A 21,750-nucleotide genomic window follows, 5' to 3' on the forward strand; every position below is an offset into this window, starting at 1 on the left:
AGCGTTTGGAACGGCTGGTTGACTGCAATCGGAGCCTTTGCGTTTGGTTCTCAAACATTTGTAGAACCTTATGAGTATAATGTCATCTGGGAATCATTTTTCTTGGCTGTATCAAGGCCGATTTGGGCAGTTGGGGTTTCTTGGATTATCTACGCTAGTCTCAATAATTCAGGTGTGTGCATATTACATTATATTAACAAATATTAGTTGGTATAAACACTCAGATTTATAATTTACTTTGATTAATACAGGGCCTATATCGACGGTCTTATCTTGCAAGTTTTTCCAACCCCTGAGCAGAATATCTTACTGCGTTTACCTCGTACACTATGCCGTTCAACTAATGGAACAATCGGCGCAAAGGACTCCCAATATGTGGTTTGATGCTATACATTCATGCATATTTTTCTTTTTTCAGTTTCACGATTTTCTCGTGCGACTTGGCAATATCTATAGTCGTTGGTTTCTTCTTCAGTTTGCTTATTTCAAGAAAATCTCATACCGGAAGAGTCTAGAGTTGAGCAAGTTTAATGCGTTGCCGAGATATTGAGATATTATTAACGTTAAAACATTAAACGTTAAAAATCATATAGGAAACCCTCTGCTCTTATGGGATAGCAGCGAAATTAGAGGTACGAATCGACTTTTTATGCGCTTTAAACAGTGTTTAAGTAAAAAAAAAAAAATTCAAAAATTCGTAACAGACTTTTATAGATTGAACATTGAATTATGCTGCTTAGTTTTTGTAGTGTAATTGTAAATTTTTGTCTGTAAGATTGTAATTATTGGCGTCATGCAATTCATGTGTGTGAAAGTAACTTTTGTCACTAGGTAATTAATAATTTAATTAGACAGCAACGATTAAATTGTAAAAATAATGAAAAGGACCTTGAACCTTTAAATTCTTAGATTTATATTTTACAGAAAATATATCACTGAATACTTTTACATAAATATGCACTTTATACCTACAGCTATAATTATACAACTAAATCAGTCGTTCATATATTAATTTCGGTTACATAAATGCGAGTTCATTGCGACACTTCACGAAAAGCGAAAATTGAGAAAGTCGCCATATAAATTATAGCAAATCTTTAACAAGCACATCCATAACGTATACACTTCTCGAGCACATCAACTTCGTACAAACGTTCAAGGTTCAAAGGGGGAAAAAAGCAAACGTCGCTCCTCCCCGTTGTTGGTTTAAAACCGCTTAATTCGATAATCAAATACATACGCGCGCGCACACGTCCTCTCTCTCTCTCTCTCTCTCTCTCTCTCTCGCAACCAATCTACACACACACACACGACGCTCATACGGACCTCCGTATAATTAAAGGGTACATAATAACCGGCTTCCCGCTAAAGTATTAACTTAATTGCTTTATTAGATTAAGAGGAGCCAAAATCCCATGAAGATTGCTCGCGCACGGCGTTATACCTAGAAGTATACAATTTGTATCTCTTGTAGCTTTTTTTTCGTCACCTCATATTCCGGCTTATTTTGTACAAGCTATACATCGCGCGCGAAAGCGGCAAACGCACCGCTATCCACTCGTTGAAATCTCCCGCGGAGTAGCACTCCTACCGCTGCTATTGTATTAAAGAAAAAAAAAAAATTAGGAAGGAACTAAATACACACGAGCGAAAAGTATCGCGACAGTTGGCGTGAAAACACCGCGACCGAAGGTCAGGTTCAGGCCGAGAACTCGTCGGATTTGTAAGCTTATCGAGCCTAGCGATCGAAATTTCTCGAGTAAATTTTAGAGCGGCACAAAGCCTCCTCTCGAAATACGCTTCTCGGATATAGAGAGAACTGCGGCTCATTTATTTCGCTCTTCCCGCAGCTTTTTACGACTCCTAACGAGATGAGCTACAAATCCCGTGCAATTACTCAAACGCTCGCCGGAACCTTTTTCCTGGATACGCACCGGCTATTTGTAACGAAGCGAATTTTTTTTTTTTTTCAAAAAATTTGTTCCGTTATACGTGCGCGGCTGCGGGGGCGGATGTGTGTTGTGTGTAGTCGGTGAGAAAATTGCACTCCTTCCCTTGTTCGCTCAATATTACAGCCGCGCGATTGAGATGTTATCGATTATTCTCTCTTTCTCTCTCTCTCGGGATATAGGCCCCTATACTTTGCAGCGACGAGATCATTTCGCGCGGTGTATTATAATTCGCGGCCTCATTGTTTACTCTAAAAGGAGGCTGCAATAAAAAGCGAATCGAAATTTGTCATACTTAGGCAACGAATTCGCCAATAATAAACTCGGCGGATTAGAATCGTCGTAAATATACGCGATCGCATATAAATAAGCGCGAGAGATCGGGAAGGTGTCGTCGGATTATGCCGCGCTATAAATCAGCCTCGAGAATATAGGCCCGCGTGTGTACAGCCCTTATTATATACAATAGCTTCGTGCTCAATCGAACGTGAAGAACTCGGCGCGGCAGCTCTCTTTTGAGAGAGAACGTTTGCTGTGCCCGCTGCACTTGTCGCTACGGGCGAAATGACCCGCGCTACTGTTACACACTATACAGGTATGTGATTTATCCTTAGCTCGTCCGGCCTAGGGCTCATTGTGCGCATCGTCAGCCGTGAATTTACGGTGTGAAGGCAAATAGAATGACCGATCGCACGGCTATACGTGTATACACACATGCACGCATTGTTGTCTCGGGGGCCAAGTGCACTACACGTATACAGCATAACAAGAGAGAGAGAGAGAGAGAGAGCTATTAGCGCCGCGTGTAGCCATAGGACGCGTAATTGCAGCTCCTACAACAACAATGCTGCGGGTCGAGCTTCCGAAGCAGATTATGAGATTGAACCGGTCGAAAAACAACAGACCACAGCTTCGGCTCTTGGAAAACTCATTAGAACAGAATTACCGAGTAGTTACACACGCATCGACGCCTATACTCGGATTAATCCTTCCGCGCTCTGAGGCACACGCTGCGTCAATCATCCGCGCTAATGACGATAATGACAGTGACGGAAGTATTATAAGCCGATATTTTTTTCCCCCTCTCACGGAGACAGTGTATACTCGCTCGGCTCGAGCGCGCGTAATACTTTTAACAGTAAATCACGCGCGTAACGGTAAGCCAACGTAATATCCCCGCGCAGTGCCAAGAGTTTACGAGCGAGCTTTATCTGCTGTGCAACGCTGTACATATACATATACGAGAGAATAGATAAAAAAAAAAAACTCGTTATAATTAAGTTGTAAAATACATAACAACAGGACGAGTGTGTATGCCTTGTCCAATAGACAACACAGCTGGGCCGATTATCCCTGGAAAACACGCGTTGTACAAGCCTCGAGCGGTTAGAACAATAAACAGAAGAGCATCAGCACTAATTCACGCGCCGAGTGAAAATCGAGAGCGTCAAGAGGGAGGAGAGGCTATAAACTAATATGCGAGGCGAGAGAAAAGGCGCCGACGCTGTATATCCGCGCGAAAAGTCACGCCCCGCTGCAGCGGATCGAGTTTTTTTTTTTTGTTTTTTTTTTCTCATCCTCCCACTTCGTGGGCGATCCGACGCCGAGGATTCCCTTTGTTTTTCCGAAAATTCGCGGCGCCAGCTAACGACATCGGCATGGATTTATGAACTACTTTTATGTATAACGTTTTATAGTGGGCGATACTATACTCGGTTCGCTCCCAATAAACTCGCGACTTTACGAGGGCTATATATTATATCGTCGCTCCGTAGACGAAGAGTAGCGCAGTTCAAATTTTCAAACGTAAACTAGCTCGCGACTTTATATTAATTGAAACGTGAGTATTTAACGTTTTTATTGGGTTAATTGGTTGGTTAATTTTAGAAGGTTTCTAAAACAAGTGAATAGTTTTAAAAATCAACTGTATTTGTGAAGACAATTTTGACTCGGGTAAAAAGTTGTGAATCGTTGAAATTTAAAAATGTTCAGTTTCGCAAAAATCGAAATTCGTTGTTTAAAGTTTGAGTTGTGCTACTCGTTGTGTACAACATACAAGCATCAGCGCTAAGGAGAAAAGAAAACAATCGCGGCATTGTTAACCCGCAAATATTTGCTCTCATCGAGTGCGTACTTATACCACAAGGGCCAAAAGTGCTGGGCGCATTGTTTTTCCCCGGCGCTCTCACTCTCTCTCTCTCTCTGTGAAAAATCACCGGACGCCGCGAAGCGGTGCACCGGGTATAATTACAAGCTATGCCAGTGCATAACTGCCGAGAAAGAGTTGAGAGTGTAAGGGTCGTCGGCGAAAACTGTCGCGGCACATAGTGTTTGGAAACATGCTGGTCGCCCGTGACGAAACTGCGCCGGAGATAAGAATAAGGTAGCATTTAAAAATCGCTCAACCCAGAGCGAGACGCTTCCGCTCGCGCGCAGGTACGCGGCACAGCCCCTTCCGTCAGCGGCGTCTCTCTGCGTGCGGGCGTCTGCAGCTACTATAGCGATCGTAAATCAACGCTGCCGAGAGCTTTCAGCGTAGAGAGCGCCGCGAATAATTGCTAGCGCCGTTTGCGACTATGTCGCGGCTCTTTCATGCTGTCTACGGACAAATGTGCGCATGGGATCGTCCTGTCGCCGGAGACGAGCGTTTGCAAACGAACTAATGCGACACTTGCCTTCGATTTTCCCCGGAGAGGCTCTCTATACACCGGGAAAGGAAACGTACATATATATATATATATATATATATATATATACCTAGATAGCCAGCGATTATCCACTTAAATCCGCGCGTGCGTGCGGGTGCGCGGTTAATTCGATAATCGCGTTATTTCGCTGCTCCGCCGGGATTTTCGGGGGCGCGTAAACACCACCTTTCCGCGCTGCAATTCCCGCATCCGTATAGAGGATCTCTTCCGCGCCGAGACACACGCCCGCGAGTACGCTTTTATTTTTGCCCCAACTTTGATCGACTATCGGAATTACTGCTTTTAAGAGAGTGCGGGCCCTGTATGCGCTTTTGGCGCGAAAACGGAAGTTCCTCGTTACCGTATATAAAAAAAAAAAACAAGGGAGGAAAAGTATGTCTCGCGCGCCGAATTTTCTCCGTCGACGTATCGGTGTTATATACATATATATATATGTGTGTGTGTGTGTGCGCGCGGAGGGATCGCAAGAAAAGGAGAGGGGAGTGGAAGCACGCGCCGCACGCTTCTTGTAAACACACACGTGCGCCGCCGAGGGGCCAGTTGGCCAGCGCGCGCGCGCGCGCGCGCCCGTCGGGTTCTTCTCCCCTCTTTTCCCCCTCTGCGATCGAATTCGAAAAGTGCGCCGCGGAGCAATTATCAACAAATTATAACCGCGAAATTGGGACTAGCGCACGAGCCGCCTCTTTCCGGAAATCCGGAAACGATCCTGTGCGCTGCCGATCTGCTTTTAGCGCGAGGATAGGATATATAGTAATATTATATTACTATAAGGTATATTTTGAGGTATGAGAAGACCGCTTATGCGCGCGCGCGCGCGCGAGGAAGCGAAATTAATCAAGCGGATGTCCTATCGCGACTAAGCCACTCGCAATTCCTTCCGAGAGCGGGCTTCCGAAGGCCTATCCGCGCGATATCTTCTTTTTTGCTGTTTTTGATAATGAAATTCAAAGTAACTTATTCAAGGCCACTTTAACGATACTTATCTTGAATTTAAAATTGTCATGCATGAAAAGTTATAACCGATTGAAAACGATATACCTGATGCGCTTGACTCCGGAATTTTTATAAATTTTCGCTTAAAACGACGATTTTAAAATTCAAACGTTTTTCTCGTAATTCACACCGAAACAACAACAACAACAAAACGACGAACAAAGGTGTACTCCCATCGGTTTGAAAATTCGTCATACGTCGCTGCCTCCGCTAACTGAATTAAAAAAAAAATGTCCTCCTACGAGCAATAAAAACAAAGTCCTCTCTCTCTCTCTCTCTCTCAGCTCTCTCGGCAAATATTTATAATGACGGGGCAGCAGCGCGCGCGCTTGCAGACCGAATTTTGACCTCCCGACCCAATCGATGAGCGGCTTAAACGCTCTTTCTCACACATGCGCGTATACGCAGGTATATATATATATATATATATACACGTGCTTATCGGCGTAGCGCGATCTTTGCCGCTTTTTAGCGCCTCCTCTTTTCTCCCTTGTATAAATACACTCGCACTTCCTCCAGATCCTCCTCGTCTTCTCTTCTTCCTTTTATCCTCGTATCCGCACGATTATATACCCAAGAGAGAAAATAATACGCCAACAAACGATCCCCGAAACCTTGTAAATGGGTCAACTTTTTTATGTATTATAAACGCGATAGTTTTAAAACTTCCCCCCTTTGCCTCACTGCCTTTTAATTCCCTCTATCTAGATTATGATGAAACGTTTCCGCTTCCGACCATTCGAATGGAGCGTCGGTAAAACAGGTTTGTGAATTATTGTTGTACAAATGTTTTATTTTTATACATTATCCTTTTTAACATAACATTTTCTCATTTGTTTGTCACTATGCAGAACTAACGCCAAAAAGAAACTTATGGAGATACAAATAAATTATCGATAAATTATTCTAAATGCATAACAGATCATTGATACCTCTCGAAGCACCGCTTTTTCTTCTAATATTAGGTGGACAAAATTATTGGACTCGTTGGAAAACGCTCGCTCCTGAGCGTTTATCTTCATCTCTCGCGTCATGATTATACATATAAACAATATAATTATATAAAAAGGTAAGATCCCTGATTTGATAATTTCAGTCTTATCCTGCCACCAAATTCGTTGGCCACTCTTATTGGACATTTAAATTACTACCGTACATCCTTACACAGATTGTTACATTGCGTAATACGGTAGCTCAATGGTCCATCCCCTGAAACTGAACAATTTTTCTGTTCAATGTATTTGAAATAAACGCAATTGAAAATAAATTTGATTTTGTTAAAATTACCATTGTTTGCGTCAAGGACAGGAACCTCCAACCACTCGTCACTTCCATCACAGCAATCGCAGACACCATCGTTGACTTTGTAAGAGGGTATTTTTACTGAAAAGGCCAAAAAAGTGTTACTGTATGAAAGTATAAAGGAAAAATATGAAGCATCTTGGTTAAGTAAAAATATAAACCTGCGGATTTCTTGGAAACCTTCTCGCAGTAGAATACTCCATTGTTACAAGCGCTTGTACCCGGTTCGTCGCTACCATCTAAAGGGCAATCACAGTAGTCATCGTTGACTTTGATATAGTCCAATTCTTCCTTAGTACTAAAACAAACGAATTTTCCTTTCGAGTTGGGAAAATATTTTATTATGTCCTTATCATGAGTGCCACGCAATGATATAGAGTGTCCTTCTGGGTCTTTCATGAGCTTTGAATGTTGCGGTGCTTCCCATTTTGACAAAATCTAAAATGAAGAGACGATGCATTAAGGTGTGATCGAACAATGGTCAGAGTAGCGATTAAGATGAATTACTTTTTTAACAGCTGCGTGCTGCCGGTGTTTTGTGTCAGCAGTATTAGTGGAATCGCTGACAAATCCCAAAATACTCATGTTACCGATTTGTATGAGGACGTAGATAACTGTTACTCCTAGCAGTATGTATTTCCATTTTTTCCACACAATTTTGTTCCACCATGAAATTGCGTTTAGCATAATTCCTCATTCGCCTTCTATTTTTTATTTCGAACGTCTGACAATTAAAAAAAAAACAAGGGGAATCCTCACAACAATCGTAGATAAGTATATATCATTATTATCAAGAGTTTAAATACGTTGCCGGCTGTGTATATGCGGATGAGTGAAGATGGTGAACTTGAAGGTAAAAATATATCAAAAGATCAAGTTTTCAACACACATTGCTTGATTCTGTCCAGGATTTCGGAAAAGTCGTTCGATTCCAAGTAAATATGGCCGCTTCTAGAGAACTCTGAGTCGAAAGTCCTATATATTATGTATAGTACTATAGTAAATTAGTCGTAACCTATAAAACTATACGGCTTGCTACTCTGCAACTACTCCGAAATTTGCGTTCCTTTGTAGTTGAAAGTTTAAATAATAATTTTTTATCTCAAAAATGTCTATTGAAATAGAATCAGCTGAGTAAGTACTATTTTATTCGATCTAAATTGAAGTTACATTCTTGAATTTTGTTAGTTCGCATTTTGTTTACATGTTTGTATACAACTTTGTCAACGTTACTTGTCTAAAATATAAATTGTATGTACTGCGTATTGATTGAATAATCGTCGTAAAATAATTTTATTTGTTCGCAGTGTAATACGACTTATTCAGCAATACTTAAAAGAGTCCAACCTTGTAAAAACTTTGCAAACTCTTCAGGTAACACAGCATGTTTAAGTATTTTTCATAATTGATCCAGACAGTAGCATGAATTAAAAGAAATAAATCATTTTTAGGAAGAAACTGGTGTTTCCTTGAATACAGTCGACAGTGTTGATGGTTTTGTAGCAGATATAAACAATGGGCACTGGGACACAGTCTTGAAAGCTATACAATCGCTTAAATTACCGGATAAAAAGCTCATTGATCTGTATGAGCAGGTAAGCAAATTAATAGACTATAGAAAATTTTGCTCAATTATATGCTAATTCAATTTTATTGCTGAAAAGGTTGTCTTGGAGTTGATTGAATTGAGAGAGCTTGGAGCAGCCAGAAGTTTATTAAGACAAACTGAACCAATGGTGATGATGAAGCAACAAGAGCCTGAAAGATACATTCATTTAGGTAATTTATTAATTTATTTTCTTCATCACCTTATGGTATATTAACTGATAAAGCTACTTTCTTTCAGAGAATCTTCTGGCTCGATCATACTTTGATCCTAGAGAGGCATATCCTGATGGAAGTACAAAAGAAAAAAGGAGAGCATACATAGCAACTTCCTTGTCTGGAGAAGTGTCAGTAGTACCATCTAGCAGATTACTAGCGCTGTTAGGTCAAGCTTTAAAATGGCAACAGCATCAGGGATTATTACCACCTGGTACAACTATTGATTTGTTCAGAGGTAAAGCTGCAGTTCGTGATCAAGAAGATGAGAAATATCCCACACAGTTATCCAAGCAGATAAAGTTTGGAACAAAGTCTCATGTTGAATGTGCTAGATTTTCACCGGATGGTCAGTACCTTGTTACGGGATCAGTTGATGGTTTCATCGAAGTATGGAATTTTACAACGGGTAAAATAAGAAAGGATTTGAAGTATCAAGCACAAGACAACTTCATGATGATGGAACAAGCTGTCTTGTCCATGGCTTTCAGTAGGGACAGTGAAATGTTGGCTGGTGGGGCACAAGATGGTAAAATAAAAATTTGGAAAGTACAGAGTGGTCAGTGTTTAAGAAGATTCGAAAAAGCTCACAGCAAGGGTGTTACTTGCTTACAATTCAGCAGAGACAACAGTCAAGTACTGTCAGCATCTTTCGATGCTACAATTAGGTAAATGATACAATAGTTTATAGGATGTAACTAGTTTCTAGAAAGCTAATTGAAAGCTAATTTCAAATCGTCTTTTTATTAAATTTTAGAATTCATGGACTGAAGTCTGGCAAAACATTAAAAGAATTCAGAGGGCACACTTCTTATGTTAACGAAGTCATATTTTCTTCTGATGCCCACAGTATTATCAGGTAAATGGCATTCATTTGTAATTGCAATGTTTGTTTCAAAGATCATTTACTTGATCGATGTTATGTATCATTTTAGCGCATCTTCTGATGGAACAGTCAAAGTCTGGAGTTTAAAGTCAACCGAATGTACTGGTACATATAAGTCATTGGGTGCTGCTGATTTAACAGTGAACAGTGTGCATTCGCTGCCAAAAAATCCAGAACACTTTGTAGTTTGTAATCGTTCCAACACAGTTGTAATTATGAATATGCAAGGTCAAATAGTCAGGTCGTTTTCGAGCGGTAAACGAGAAGGCGGTGACTTTGTATGTGCAGTTGTCTCTCCAAAAGGAGAGTATATTTATTGTGTTGGTGAAGACTTTGTGCTTTACTGTTTCTCGACTACGTCTGGAAAACTCGAGAGGACTTTGAACGTAAGTGAATTTAAGCGCATTTGCCGCCTTTGCTTAGATTTCGATAATCCATTGAAAAATTTATTTTCAGATCCACGAAAAGGATGTTATTGGACTTGCACACCATCCTCATCAAAATTTGCTATGTTCTTACAGTGAAGATGGTCTTGTAAAACTTTGGAAGCCTTAATTTATTTAAAAATTGTAAAGCTACGAACTATGAATTTCATTGTAAAATATTATAAATGATCGATGGTGAATTTTTCATTGATATCATCAAGTGCATTATGAAAACTGTATGCTTTTTAAAGTAATTTTCATGATTGAAAAAGATAAATAGCTTCGTATTGTGACAATCTATTAATTTTGTGACTACGCTGTAGAACAAGATTGTTAAAACAGTGTTATTAATTAACGATGCTACTTAGGTTTATAATGATTAGTAATAATTGGTGTACAAATAAAACTATGATGTGTATTTATAAGCTAGTGAGTATAAATAAGAAATAACATTTTAATACGTTTGAAACAAATTTATAAAATGAATAAAATACTTTAAAAAACTAAAAATGTAATTTGACCCTTATTGTACCTGATTTTACGAAAGCAACATAAAATTTAATGAATTGATGTATTATTCGTTTAAAGGTATCCGGTGCACGATTTAAAAATATACCTCGATCGATACACAAATATTCAACAGATCCCACGTTTACCGATGATTTACGGGGCGTCGACTCCGCAAACTGGCTGCAACGCCGCGACGTCGCCGACGTGCAGTTGATCAAGTCAGAGACGGGAATTTGTTTATATCTATACCGCTTTAGTACTAAATCATTCCACTTAGAATGTTGTAGTCTTTCAGTTTCCAGTGCTGCAGTTTTTCATTTTTGTTTTACGCCCTTACTTATTATTTATGGCGATAGTTGCGGAGCAAAATGTGATTTAACAAAAACCAACCACAGGTTTTGTTCTATATATTATATACTGCGTGTGCCGCGTTTGACTTTTTTACCTATTTTCGTTCATATACATTATAAATTCAGAAGACTTATTGATTATTTACACTGCGATCATCTGCTTTCTTCAAAGACTATTAGTAATAAGTAGCAGAGCAAACAGTTTTTCGCTCGATTTTGACCTAACCTCAACTGGTCGATTACTTGCTACATCGAAGGTAATTGAAATTTTACAATTTTTTAAGTTTTTTATTTCTTCTAATTGATTACAGTCATTTAAAGTAGCTCAGCCCTTTGTTCTCTAACGTTTTCTAATGTGTTGAATTATTCTCCTTTAAGATACATCTTTTAAATTTATCACTTTTTTTACCCCCAATTATTGAGTATAAGAGCAACTAAACATTTATTTATTACGTGTATTATCGTTGACGATTGTAACGTGACTTTTGCAAACTCAGAGATTCATCTCACAATTGAAATTTACCAAAATAAGCGATATATTATCTAAATTTGTAACCATATAGTTTCCTTGTAAATGTGACTCATTGCAGAGAGTAAAGAGCATTAATCATTGCTATTAGAGTCTGCAATCTGCAACTTTTATCTGTACTGCAATATTACGTGATCCTTATTTTCCAATTAAATTTCATTCCTGATCAACATCACCATTTATATAATAATATAAAATGTATTAAACAATTTTATTAGAATCGGCTTTAAATTTCAGATTCTCCACTTACTGACAAAAATGGGTTGTGCAGCGAGTACTAATGGCGAAAAGGCAGCAGCTGAAAGATCCAAAAAAATCGATAAGGGTCTTAGAGCAGATGGTGAGCGTATTGCAAATGAAGTCAAACTTCTGCTGCTTGGAGCTGGAGAATCTGGAAAATCTACAATTGTAAAACAAATGAAAATAATCCATGAAACTGGATACAGCCAAGAAGAATGCGAACAATTGAAACCAGTCGTATACAGCAATACCATACAAAGTTTAATGACAATAATTCGGGCAATGGGATCTCTCCAGATAGATTTTGAAGATCCTAGCAAAGTCAATGTTGCAAGACAATTCTTTACGATAGCATCATCTACTGAGGAAGGAGAATTGAATGATGAATTAGTACACTTGATGAAAAGTTTGTGGAAAGATGGTGGTGTTCAAACCTGCCTTGGACGCAGTCGAGAGTATCAATTGAATGATTCTGCTGCTTATTATTTGAATGCCTTAGACCGTATAACATTACCAAATTACATTCCGACTCAACAAGATGTCTTGAAGACAAGAATCAAAACAACTGGAATTGTAGAGACACGCTTTTCATTTAAGGGATTGCAATTTAAGATGTTTGATGTTGGCGGCCAACGTTCAGAAAGGAAGAAATGGATCCATTGTTTTGAGGATGTGACTGCTATAATTTTCTGTGTAGCTATGAGTGAATATGATTTAGTACTTGCTGAAGATGAAGAAATGATGCGAATGATTGATTCAATGAAGTTATTCGATTCCATTTGTAACAGTAAATGGTTCGTTGAAACTTCTATTATTCTCTTCTTAAACAAGAAAGATATATTTGCGGAGAAAATTACTAGAAGTCCGCTGACCATTTGTTTTCCGGAATACACGGGACCAAACGCATATGAAGAATGCGCTTCCTATATTCAAATGAAATTTGAAAATCTCAATAAGCGTAAAGAGCAGAAGCAAATGTATTCCCATTTTACGTGTGCCACTGATACAAACAATATTCAATTTGTTTTTGATGCTGTTACAGACGTAATTATTCAAAATAATCTGAGTAGTTGTGGTTTACTAAGCTAAGCATTTGTACTGAAAGTCACTTTGAATTATGGAACTTCAAAGTATGCTATAAATTAATTGCCTTAATAAACTCTCAAATTACAACATAGTTTACATATAAACATAACTTGCTAGCACATGACGTGAAAGACCAAATTACAGATATCAAGCCATTCCAATTGATTGAATAACACTCCATTTTTCGTTTTATACAATCGCGATTAACTTTATATTTTACTGAGATATTATATTAATCATGAATGAACATTCAAACATTTACTATGTGAAATAATTGAATTAAAATTTAGCAAGTCTTTAATATCACATTATGACAATTAAATTTAAATGTATTTCCAGTAATTTTGTTCTTATTTAATTGAAATTGCCTTTGATTAATTATAATCAAAACGTGGCAAACTATTATTATTATACTTTATAAACACAATGGTGCTTAATTGATAAATGTCTCTTTATAACATAAGAAAGGAACAATTAATACTTAGAATCAAATGAATCAATAATTTTAATATCTAGGAGTTTGATTTTAAACTTTTTCTATCAATCTTATAGTTTTAGCGTTCTATAATTTTGACACATTTTTAAAAATATTTTTGTTCGTTTGTACAAATTTTGATAAAAAACTTTTGTAAGTATTACCATGACAAAATGTAAACAATGAAGAATTTCATATTGTTTGGCATTGTACAATGGATTTTTGTAAATTATAATAAGTATACACTAAGTATTATTTTCAAATCGATAATCTGACGCACAATTTACACAAAATCATGCTTGCCATTTTAAGAAAATATCATACATAAGCCCATGAGCAACGACTAATATTTTCAATATCTTGAAATTATGAAAGTTAAAAGACTAATAGCACGATCTGAAACGTTAAAACGTTTTAATTTTACAATGTAAATACGAACTGCGTGGCCGTTTATATATCTAAGAACTAACATATATTGTTTTTTATATTGAAAAAATTTATTACACATATAAATAAGAGAATATTAGAATGTATTTTTCAAGTGATATATGAATAAACTCAATTAAGAAATAATGTATACACTTTTGATCAACCTTGAACCATTGTTATATATTTTTAATTTGATATTAGGATTAAATGAATGCCAAAATACTAAGGAGATTCCTTTTCTAATAATACTTTATATGACTGCAAGTTCTTCGAATTTATCATATTTATTTATAGAATGTAAAAAATTATTTAGATCTATTTACTAAATGACCACTTGGAAACTCTATCCGCAAAGTAAGCAAACAACTTGACAAATTTACTTGTCTTATTTTAATAGGCATGATTTGCATTGTTAAAGAACATCCAGCTGCAAGTTAGCAGAGATAAAAATTTATTTCGAATTCTTTGAAAGATGATAAACACACACATGTTATAAAATAATTGTTTTGCATTTGCATAACATTAGGCACTTGTAGAGTAAAAATATTAAAAGCTCTGTAGAATTTGCAAAATTACAAATTCAATGAAAACCAATGAAATGCATAAGAATGTTTAAACATTAAATAAAAAATAGGTATTAAATTTTTTTTATTATTAAATAAATTTTAATGATTTTGTAAATTATTAACAAGTTTTATAGTATACGTCGATGATCATAAAAAATGTAATTGAAATAACCTAATTATTTATATAATATATATATATATAAACTGATAATGACATAAGCACATAACTGAAGTATTTTACGGTTTAAACTTGACCAACGACACATTTTTCGAATTCATACACCTATCGCAAGCCCATTCGGCACAGACTTCATGCATTAACAAATCGTAAGCAATTTCTGATAATCCTGTACACCTTCTATGGAACCAAAAATTACATCCAGATTCACAAAGTATTGCTTGGTCATTCGCATGGACTTCTTTATGGCAAACTCCACATGGCGAGATTGGTGGGGCATTTGGATTCTGGTGGTTGAATACCATTGGTTGATCCGGTGGATATACTTTACCAGTTGACTCTGGTATTGGTTTTGGTCCTAATGATGGAGGTCCTTGTAATCCATGTTGAGGCATTGCATTGCCAATATTAATTCCATGACTAGGAGATTTTCCACTTAAGTTATTGGAAACATTACTCATAGGATTACCCATGTGTCCCAATGGATTGCGTTGATTCATATTCACATTTGGAATATTAGTAATTTGTGATCTTATCATGTTTAAATTATTCATTTGATTGTTACCGATCATAGCGTTTGGTACGGTAGAGCTCATTGTTGTCAAAGGCATATTATGAGGTCTATTTAAGCCAGTACGTATACTGTTCAAATGATTTGGATGAGGTTGAGGCGCATTGTGCGAAAGAGCAGTATTTGTCGCATTCATTGCTGAGACATTTAAAGTACTGTTCGTCATATGATTAGGACTCATACTGTTTATAGGAGAACCTATCGGTCCTCCCATGGGACTTCCCATATTATGATTCATTCCATTTATTGGACTGTTTATTGCTGGACCACTTATTTGAGAATTCATCATATGATTCATATTCATATGATTATTCATAGGGCCCAGAGAACCCTGCGGTATATTCGGTCGCATGTTATTCATTGGATTCATATTGTTCATTGGTGGATGATTTGTATTAGGTAAGTTACCCATGTGTCCCATATGATTGCCAATGGTTGAGTTATTCATGGCATTCACGTTACTCATATGTGGCATCATAGGATTCATGTTACCGGTTGCCAATGGATTCATCCCACGCATTTGTGGGTTTCCCAAATGGTGTGGGTGATGAGGATGCATTTGCTGTGGACCATTGTGCATAGCAGGATTCAAACCTGGTTGTGGAGTGTCATCAAAAGGATTGCTAGCCACAACTGTATCACCAAATCCTGACAATGGAGGAGGTACAAAGTCCTGCATGGCTGGAGTGCGTTGCGTAGCTTGTGCCGTGTTGGTGTTTGTCCTTCGCTTCTTCTTAGGATTTACAGTACTGGATGAAGATGGTGGAGGTGAGGAACCAACACCAACTCCAACTCCGATTCCCATACCCATTCCGTTCAACTCCATCATTAAAATTTTGTATTATCTGGAATCAGATATTTTTAAAATCATTAATATTTATTAAATAACGAGTATATATCCAGTGAATAATTGCGTTTGTCATATTTACAAAAAAAATAGAATCGTAAAAACTTCAAACAGCAATAGTGCATGAAAAATGTTTAGAAAACAGAAACACTCATACATAACCTTAAAAATATCATTGATATTGTAAAGCAATTTAGCAAATGCCTACATAGTTAAGAATAATATTATGCGGCGGAGTTGAAATGTTAAATTTCAGTTAAACATAATCGAAATTCGAATGCAAACAAGAAATATTCACAATAAAAAGAAATATTTGACAACTGTAAACAATGAGAATGCCTAGTATATTAGAACGCACTAGTTAGTTGAGGTTTGAATTTACCTAGTGTGCGCAACAGCTGATGTGTTTTCGGCTTCTCTCAGAAACATTTTTTAATTGTAAAAATGTACACTTATTTTTTTCTCTCCGATTTCATTATATACCACTTCGAAAAAATATACACGACGCACGAGAGTGCATCAGTGCAAACTGCAAACTGCAAACTGCAAACGCTATATAGGAAACATGTAGGTATGCACGCCACGGACTAAGTTACCTGATAGAGCTGTCCTCCGTACCCTTCATATATTATAATAGCGTCCCATAAGGATGTTTTCCCCGCTTGGTGGCGCCAGTACCTATGCGTCTCGGCTGTCATGGCCGCCATACACACCAATAGAAGAGCAGAAGCAAACTGCCGCGAATTCAAATGCATAATTTGTAGAATTTGCAATTAAATTGCAAACGTTTTATGATACTCTTATGCCAATATACGGCTATTTCTAGATTCACGCTGTATAGTATAAGCGAGGTAGCCTATAAAAACTGTGTATGGCATAAGAGTAGCATAAAACGTTTGCAATTTAATTGCCGATTCTAAAACTTCTTGGGTTTGGCAAAATTTGCGATAATTGTGCGAAAAATAATGTTGGTTTGAGTGGCGACTCCCCTCCATGCTCTCCACATTATACATTTCAATAGGGAACAGACATGATTTTTAAAACCTTTTTTAAAATAAAGTTAAAAATAAATCTTACACAAAAGTACAAAAGTTACGATTTTTACTGCAATATTTGTTGAGTAATATGGTTTTGAAATTTTGGATTCCTAATGATACGCTTAAGGGGGCACACCACCTTTGAAATTAAAATCAAAAATTATCATTAAAAATTTATAAATACTTATATAAATGAACCAAATTTTTATTACTACTAGACTTGGCGCAGTGCGTATAATTTCATTAACTTATTAAATGGAATATAAATACTTGATTGATATTTTTAATATTTGTTTTCTATCACGGAAATATATCAAACTTTACAATATATGATTCATTTCGCGCTCATATAAATTTCAAAATTGCCGCGGTTTTGTCGCCAACTTCCTTTTAAAATTTTAAGGTTATGTCTCGAGAGTAGAATGTCTCTAGAATATTATAAATACACAAATATAATACTATAATACATAATTTGATATGTATTATAGTATTACATTACATTTGTAATATTAGAATCAATTTTAGAAATCAAAAACAAATCAAAAAATTCTAACGATACTTTTGACGCATGCGCACTACATGAGCCAATCATATTGACGCATTCTTGGCTTCACTTCATCCGGTCATGGCTTTTTTATATAGGGATTCTTAGACATAATTACCTTTATTTTGATGGTTTTAGACCTTCTATATACCTCGCTATAATACCTACGTATAGTAGGGAGACCATAATTTACTTACCGTAAGATTCCAAAGGAACGAATGGTCCAAATGAGCTCAAACTCTAGGATATTGTTTAAAAGTACATTAGTTATGGTATGAATGAGGGGATTTGGTTTAAATTTCATAGAAAAAAAGTTACATGATAGTTATGTTAAAATTAATCAAAAATTGATAAAAAAATCAGTAATATGCTTATAAAACTTTTTCTTATGAAATTTAAACCAAATCCCCTCATTCATACCATTACTAATGTACTAATCAAGGTGCAGCAAATCGAAATCTATGTACTTTAATAAATGCATCGGTAAATGAACCATACTTTGAAAAAATGTTTATTTTTATTATACATAGTAGATATCATTAATTTACGACTTTATTGGCACACTGTGGCCATTCACCTGATTTCCAGAGCGAATATCATATGAAAAAATGTACATGTAAAATAGTTGCATTTACAAATACATGAACATTTATGCAACACTTTTCTTACATAAAACTAGCTGCTGATGCACATAATTCTGAATTATAATATTTTAACATTTTTGTGCACGAAAAAATAATAAAATAAAATTGAAAAAATGCCATGTTAGCAACAGTCGTAAGATATGTAATGAAGCACCTTTCTCACTACTGGCAATGAATGAAGCAACACACTATAAAGAGCCTTGTTGATAATGTCCTCATGCTTCAACATCGAACGGAAGTGGTATTCTGCACGTTTGGAAGCTCGGAGTAAGTCTTCGGTATAGGCAGGAAACACCCCCGGACAGTCAAACAGAATGAATTTAGTCTCGAATTCCGGATTCCGCATGAGCTCGGCAATCCGACAGTGGCTTTTCATCATGAGTTCGAGAAACGTGCAGTTCTTGATGAACCTAGTCGATTTCATCGATTCTACCTCTTCAATGCAGTTCTGATAACAAATCCACAATTTCGGATTCGGAGTTTAAACTTGGTTCGCGAGCTCGGTTCGCGCGCTTGAAGGTTAACAAAGATGGCGGCCAGAAAGTCTCCGAAATACACAGGGCTCTTATGGAGCTTCATTAAAAAATGTAGGAATATAAACTTTTACACGATAAAAAATCTTATCAGTGTCCTTGCACACTCCGTGTGAATAGAGTGAGCCCTGGTAAAAATAATTTATTAAATCGGATTCGAAAGATAATAGGGTTTAATTGGATTTCTTAATCGGAAATTATCGAATTAAAACCTATTTAATCGATTAAAATCTATTTAATCTGATTATAAGTTGTAGTCGGTCTTAATCGGATTTAAACAGTTGTGTTTTTAAATAAAATGTTATATTTGTTGAAAAATACATCTGATTGAATCCGATTAAAACCGACTAAAAGTTATAATCAGATTAAATAGATTTTAATCGATTAAATTGGTTTTAATTGAATAATTTCCGATTAAGAAATCCAATTACAACCTATTACCTTTTGAATCGGATTTAATAAGTTATTTTTACCAGGGAGGCTACACCGTCGTCAAGGAACGTGATAGAAGGCAAGAACGTTATAAATTCTGGCATGATTAACATGTGTGGTGATCCGTAAAACCTCCAGAAAAAATTGAGCTATATTTTCTAATCCAACTACACTACACTAATATCACTTTTTTGGATCGTACAAAAAAACATCCTTTCGTACATGTTTTATTTATAAAAATAAATAATGAAAAATAAAAGTAAAAAACAATTTTTACTTGTTTGAATGGGACAAAACACTTTGAAACCTGAACAATAAAATTATTATATAAATTAGTATAATTTTTTGAAAATTTATTTACACTAAAATAAGGTAATATTGCCTTATCTCTAATCATGATTAATCTATTACTGCAAGGACACCCTCATGGTGACACTCCGTGTACTATTTTTCACTGGTGTACAGAACATCCTCCTAAAATTTTGGCTCAATCAAACTACTTGTTCCCTTCGAAACCTACGGACAGTGAAAAACAGTACACGGAGTATCACTACGGGTACGTAGCTGCAATAATAGATTTATCATGGTAAAGTAGGTAGTAATATCACCTTATTTTGATATAAATAAATTTTCAAAAAATTATAATTACTTATTTTTCTCAATAAATTATAATAAATTAATTATTCAGATTTTTAGTGTTTTGTACCCATAACATAATTAACAAGTGTTTGACACGCTATATATTGATATACGAAACTTTTATAAGAGGAATACATTCGAACACAAAATTTTAATGATTATTCTTAACCAAACTAATATCCCTTTTTAGGCTCAGTCTTACTATCATTTTCAATGATTTATATTTTCAAAAAACAATTAACCACTAATAACATAGATTTATGCAGTCTGAAATTATGAAGAGAGTCTTTAATATTTTAATGTCTGCGAAGAAAATAAAAATTTTAATTTCGATGACCTCTATAATTGTAACGCATTTTTTTTTCATTATAATTCAAACGCGCTTCCAGATCTTGTGCCATAGCTTTTTTCTTCTCTGCAGATCGTAAATTCCGTATAGTGTATCTAATTTGATCAATCATTTGGGACAAGTGTTTCATTCTTTCCTTGATTGTAAAATCTTTGTTTCGCCTTAGATAATCATAGTATAAACCTGAAAAAATTTCTTAAGGTTAATATAATTTTAAGGTTAATATCAAATTATTATGCAATAAAATACTTACTTATCATAAGTCGCAATAAATTGTGCTCTACAAGATTAACAGGGGACCTATTAGGAATATTATTGGTCACATTGACGGGACTAAATGCTCTATTAGCCAGCTGTCTACTGCCACCCCAAAGGTGCTTAGCAAGAGTACATATAAAATAGGATGGTGACTCTCCTTGTAAAAATTCCCACGCTGTCTTGTCTATGCTGATATTTTCACCAAGATATATCTAAGGATTGATAGTGAAATAAATAAATAAATAAATATAAGTATGATTATTCAAAGTATTTCAGTGCACTGTTGAAAAAAATACATCTTTTTTGTATCTTTAGTACGTACAAAAGATGCGTGCAAAAAATATGCATACATATTTTTTGTATCTTTAGTACGTACAAATAAGATGCGTGCAAAAAATATGCATACATATTTTTTGTATCTTTAGTACATACCAAAGATGCGTGCAAAAATATGCATTTATTTTCAACAGGGTGATGAACCATAATATTTACATGGCTTTCCGAGTGAAAATTAAAAGTACATCACTTAAGATGAATTTAACTTGAAATATTATGTTCTATTATTATAAAAGAAATGTGCAAGCAAAAGATCAGGTCTTTATGAATATTAGTTCCCGAACAAGGGCAACAACCAAATTAGAAAAATAGGCATCGTAATCAAAACCTCTTGAAACTTTTAAAAGTAAAAATACTTTTTTAATAATTGGTAATAGAGAGAAAAATTACAACTTTCTGCATACAAATATACAACAAAATTTGTTTTTTACTTGAAAAAAAAAAATTAATAAAATTGTTGGAAAAAACTAACCTCTCCACCCTTGTGGAAAAAATTCGTTGTGCCAAATCGTGGTGAATCGTGCCAAACTGTGCCACACAGTGCCACACTGTGCTAGATTGTGTCAAATTGTGCTACACTATGCTACAGTTGTGCCATTTTGCACAGTTTGGCATAGTTGGGCAGATTGACACAGTTCGGCACAGTATGGCACGATTTGGCATAACTTGACACATTATGAATTTCAAAAAAAAAATTCTTTTCAGAAATTTTTACAGAAAAGTTAGCATAGTTTGAAACAAAATGGCACAATTTGACACAATGTGGCATAACATGGCACAATTTGGCATGTTTTAGCATAATCTGGCAACTTTTGGCATAAAATGGCATAGCTTAGCATGCTATGTCATGGTTAAGCACATTTGTGTATATTTTTTATTTTTTGTAATATAATTATTAAAACAACCATGCATTTACAAATAGTTTGGTATACATTTTATTGTACAAAAATTACATAATACTAATAATGTTATTATATATACATAATATAATACAGATGTTAAATTAATTCGCATGTCGCCCTAAAATACCTTTCACAATAGTAATAATTATAAATTGCTTACGTAATTTTAATAATATACATGGCCTGTGTAATTGCGAGTATTCTACAACAT

General features: G+C 35.7%; 4 protein-coding genes across 4 annotated transcripts; 2 read left to right on the forward strand and 2 right to left on the reverse strand.

The window, feature by feature from the left end:
- Nucleotides 1-6,422: 6,422 nt before the first annotated feature.
- LOC100118043 lies at nucleotides 6,423-7,796 on the reverse strand. The gene is made up of 4 exons (XM_016989161.3): nucleotides 7,460-7,796; nucleotides 7,114-7,390; nucleotides 6,938-7,033; nucleotides 6,423-6,865 (listed from the first exon to the last, which is right to left on the reverse strand). Exons 1-4 carry the CDS (start codon nucleotides 7,637-7,639, stop codon nucleotides 6,798-6,800), a joined length of 621 nt encoding a protein of 206 aa, XP_016844650.1. The 5' UTR covers nucleotides 7,640-7,796; the 3' UTR covers nucleotides 6,423-6,797.
- A 112-nt stretch (nucleotides 7,797-7,908) lies between these two features.
- LOC100117971 (WD40 repeat-containing protein SMU1) lies at nucleotides 7,909-10,594 on the forward strand. The gene is made up of 8 exons (XM_001601309.6): nucleotides 7,909-8,086; nucleotides 8,260-8,326; nucleotides 8,404-8,547; nucleotides 8,617-8,731; nucleotides 8,799-9,441; nucleotides 9,531-9,632; nucleotides 9,709-10,045; nucleotides 10,116-10,594. The coding sequence occupies exons 1-8, from the start codon at nucleotides 8,061-8,063 to the stop codon at nucleotides 10,212-10,214; spliced, it is 1,533 nt and encodes a 510-aa protein (XP_001601359.1). The 5' UTR covers nucleotides 7,909-8,060; the 3' UTR covers nucleotides 10,215-10,594.
- A 147-nt stretch (nucleotides 10,595-10,741) lies between these two features.
- On the forward strand, nucleotides 10,742-13,847 carry LOC100116792 (guanine nucleotide-binding protein G(i) subunit alpha). Its single transcript, XM_001601195.6, has 2 exons — nucleotides 10,742-11,201; nucleotides 11,711-13,847. Exon 2 carries the CDS (start codon nucleotides 11,732-11,734, stop codon nucleotides 12,800-12,802), a length of 1,071 nt encoding a protein of 356 aa, XP_001601245.1. The 5' UTR covers nucleotides 10,742-11,201; nucleotides 11,711-11,731; the 3' UTR covers nucleotides 12,803-13,847.
- On the reverse strand, nucleotides 13,390-16,461 carry LOC100677946 (protein pygopus). The gene is made up of 2 exons (XM_003427905.5): nucleotides 16,248-16,461; nucleotides 13,390-15,863 (listed from the first exon to the last, which is right to left on the reverse strand). Exon 2 carries the CDS (start codon nucleotides 15,845-15,847, stop codon nucleotides 14,507-14,509), a length of 1,341 nt encoding a protein of 446 aa, XP_003427953.1. The 5' UTR covers nucleotides 15,848-15,863; nucleotides 16,248-16,461; the 3' UTR covers nucleotides 13,390-14,506.
- Between the last annotated feature and the right edge of the window lie 5,289 nt (nucleotides 16,462-21,750).

This window comes from Nasonia vitripennis, chromosome 4 (genome assembly GCF_009193385.2).
Source record: "Nasonia vitripennis strain AsymCx chromosome 4, Nvit_psr_1.1, whole genome shotgun sequence".
Classification (NCBI taxonomy): Eukaryota; Metazoa; Arthropoda; class Insecta; order Hymenoptera; family Pteromalidae; genus Nasonia; species Nasonia vitripennis.

What these genes read in the sequence shown, in the direction of transcription:
- LOC100118043 (XM_016989161.3), bottom strand. Translation starts at nt 7,639, where the DNA reads ATGCTAAACGCAATTTCATGGTGGAACAAAATTGTGTGGAAAAAATGG. An exon ending in AGCACGCAGCTGTTAAAAAA is followed by an intron (nt 7,391 to 7,459) that starts GTAATTCATCTT and finishes TCTTCATTTTAG; the next exon opens with ATTTTGTCAAAATGGGAAGC. An exon ending in TGTCCTTGACGCAAACAATG is followed by an intron (nt 6,866 to 6,937) that starts GTAATTTTAACA and finishes AAAATTGTTCAG; the next exon opens with TTTCAGGGGATGGACCATTG.
- LOC100117971 (XM_001601309.6), top strand. Translation starts at nt 8,061, where the DNA reads ATGTCTATTGAAATAGAATCAGCTGA. An exon ending in ATTGAAATAGAATCAGCTGA is followed by an intron (nt 8,087 to 8,259) that starts GTAAGTACTATT and finishes ATTTGTTCGCAG; the next exon opens with TGTAATACGACTTATTCAGC. An exon ending in GATGCCCACAGTATTATCAG is followed by an intron (nt 9,633 to 9,708) that starts GTAAATGGCATT and finishes GTATCATTTTAG; the next exon opens with CGCATCTTCTGATGGAACAG.
- LOC100116792 (XM_001601195.6), top strand. Translation starts at nt 11,732, where the DNA reads ATGGGTTGTGCAGCGAGTACTAATGGCGAAAAGGCAGCAGCTGAAAGA.
- LOC100677946 (XM_003427905.5), bottom strand. Translation starts at nt 15,847, where the DNA reads ATGATGGAGTTGAACGGAATGGGTATGGGAATCGGAGTTGGAGTTGGT.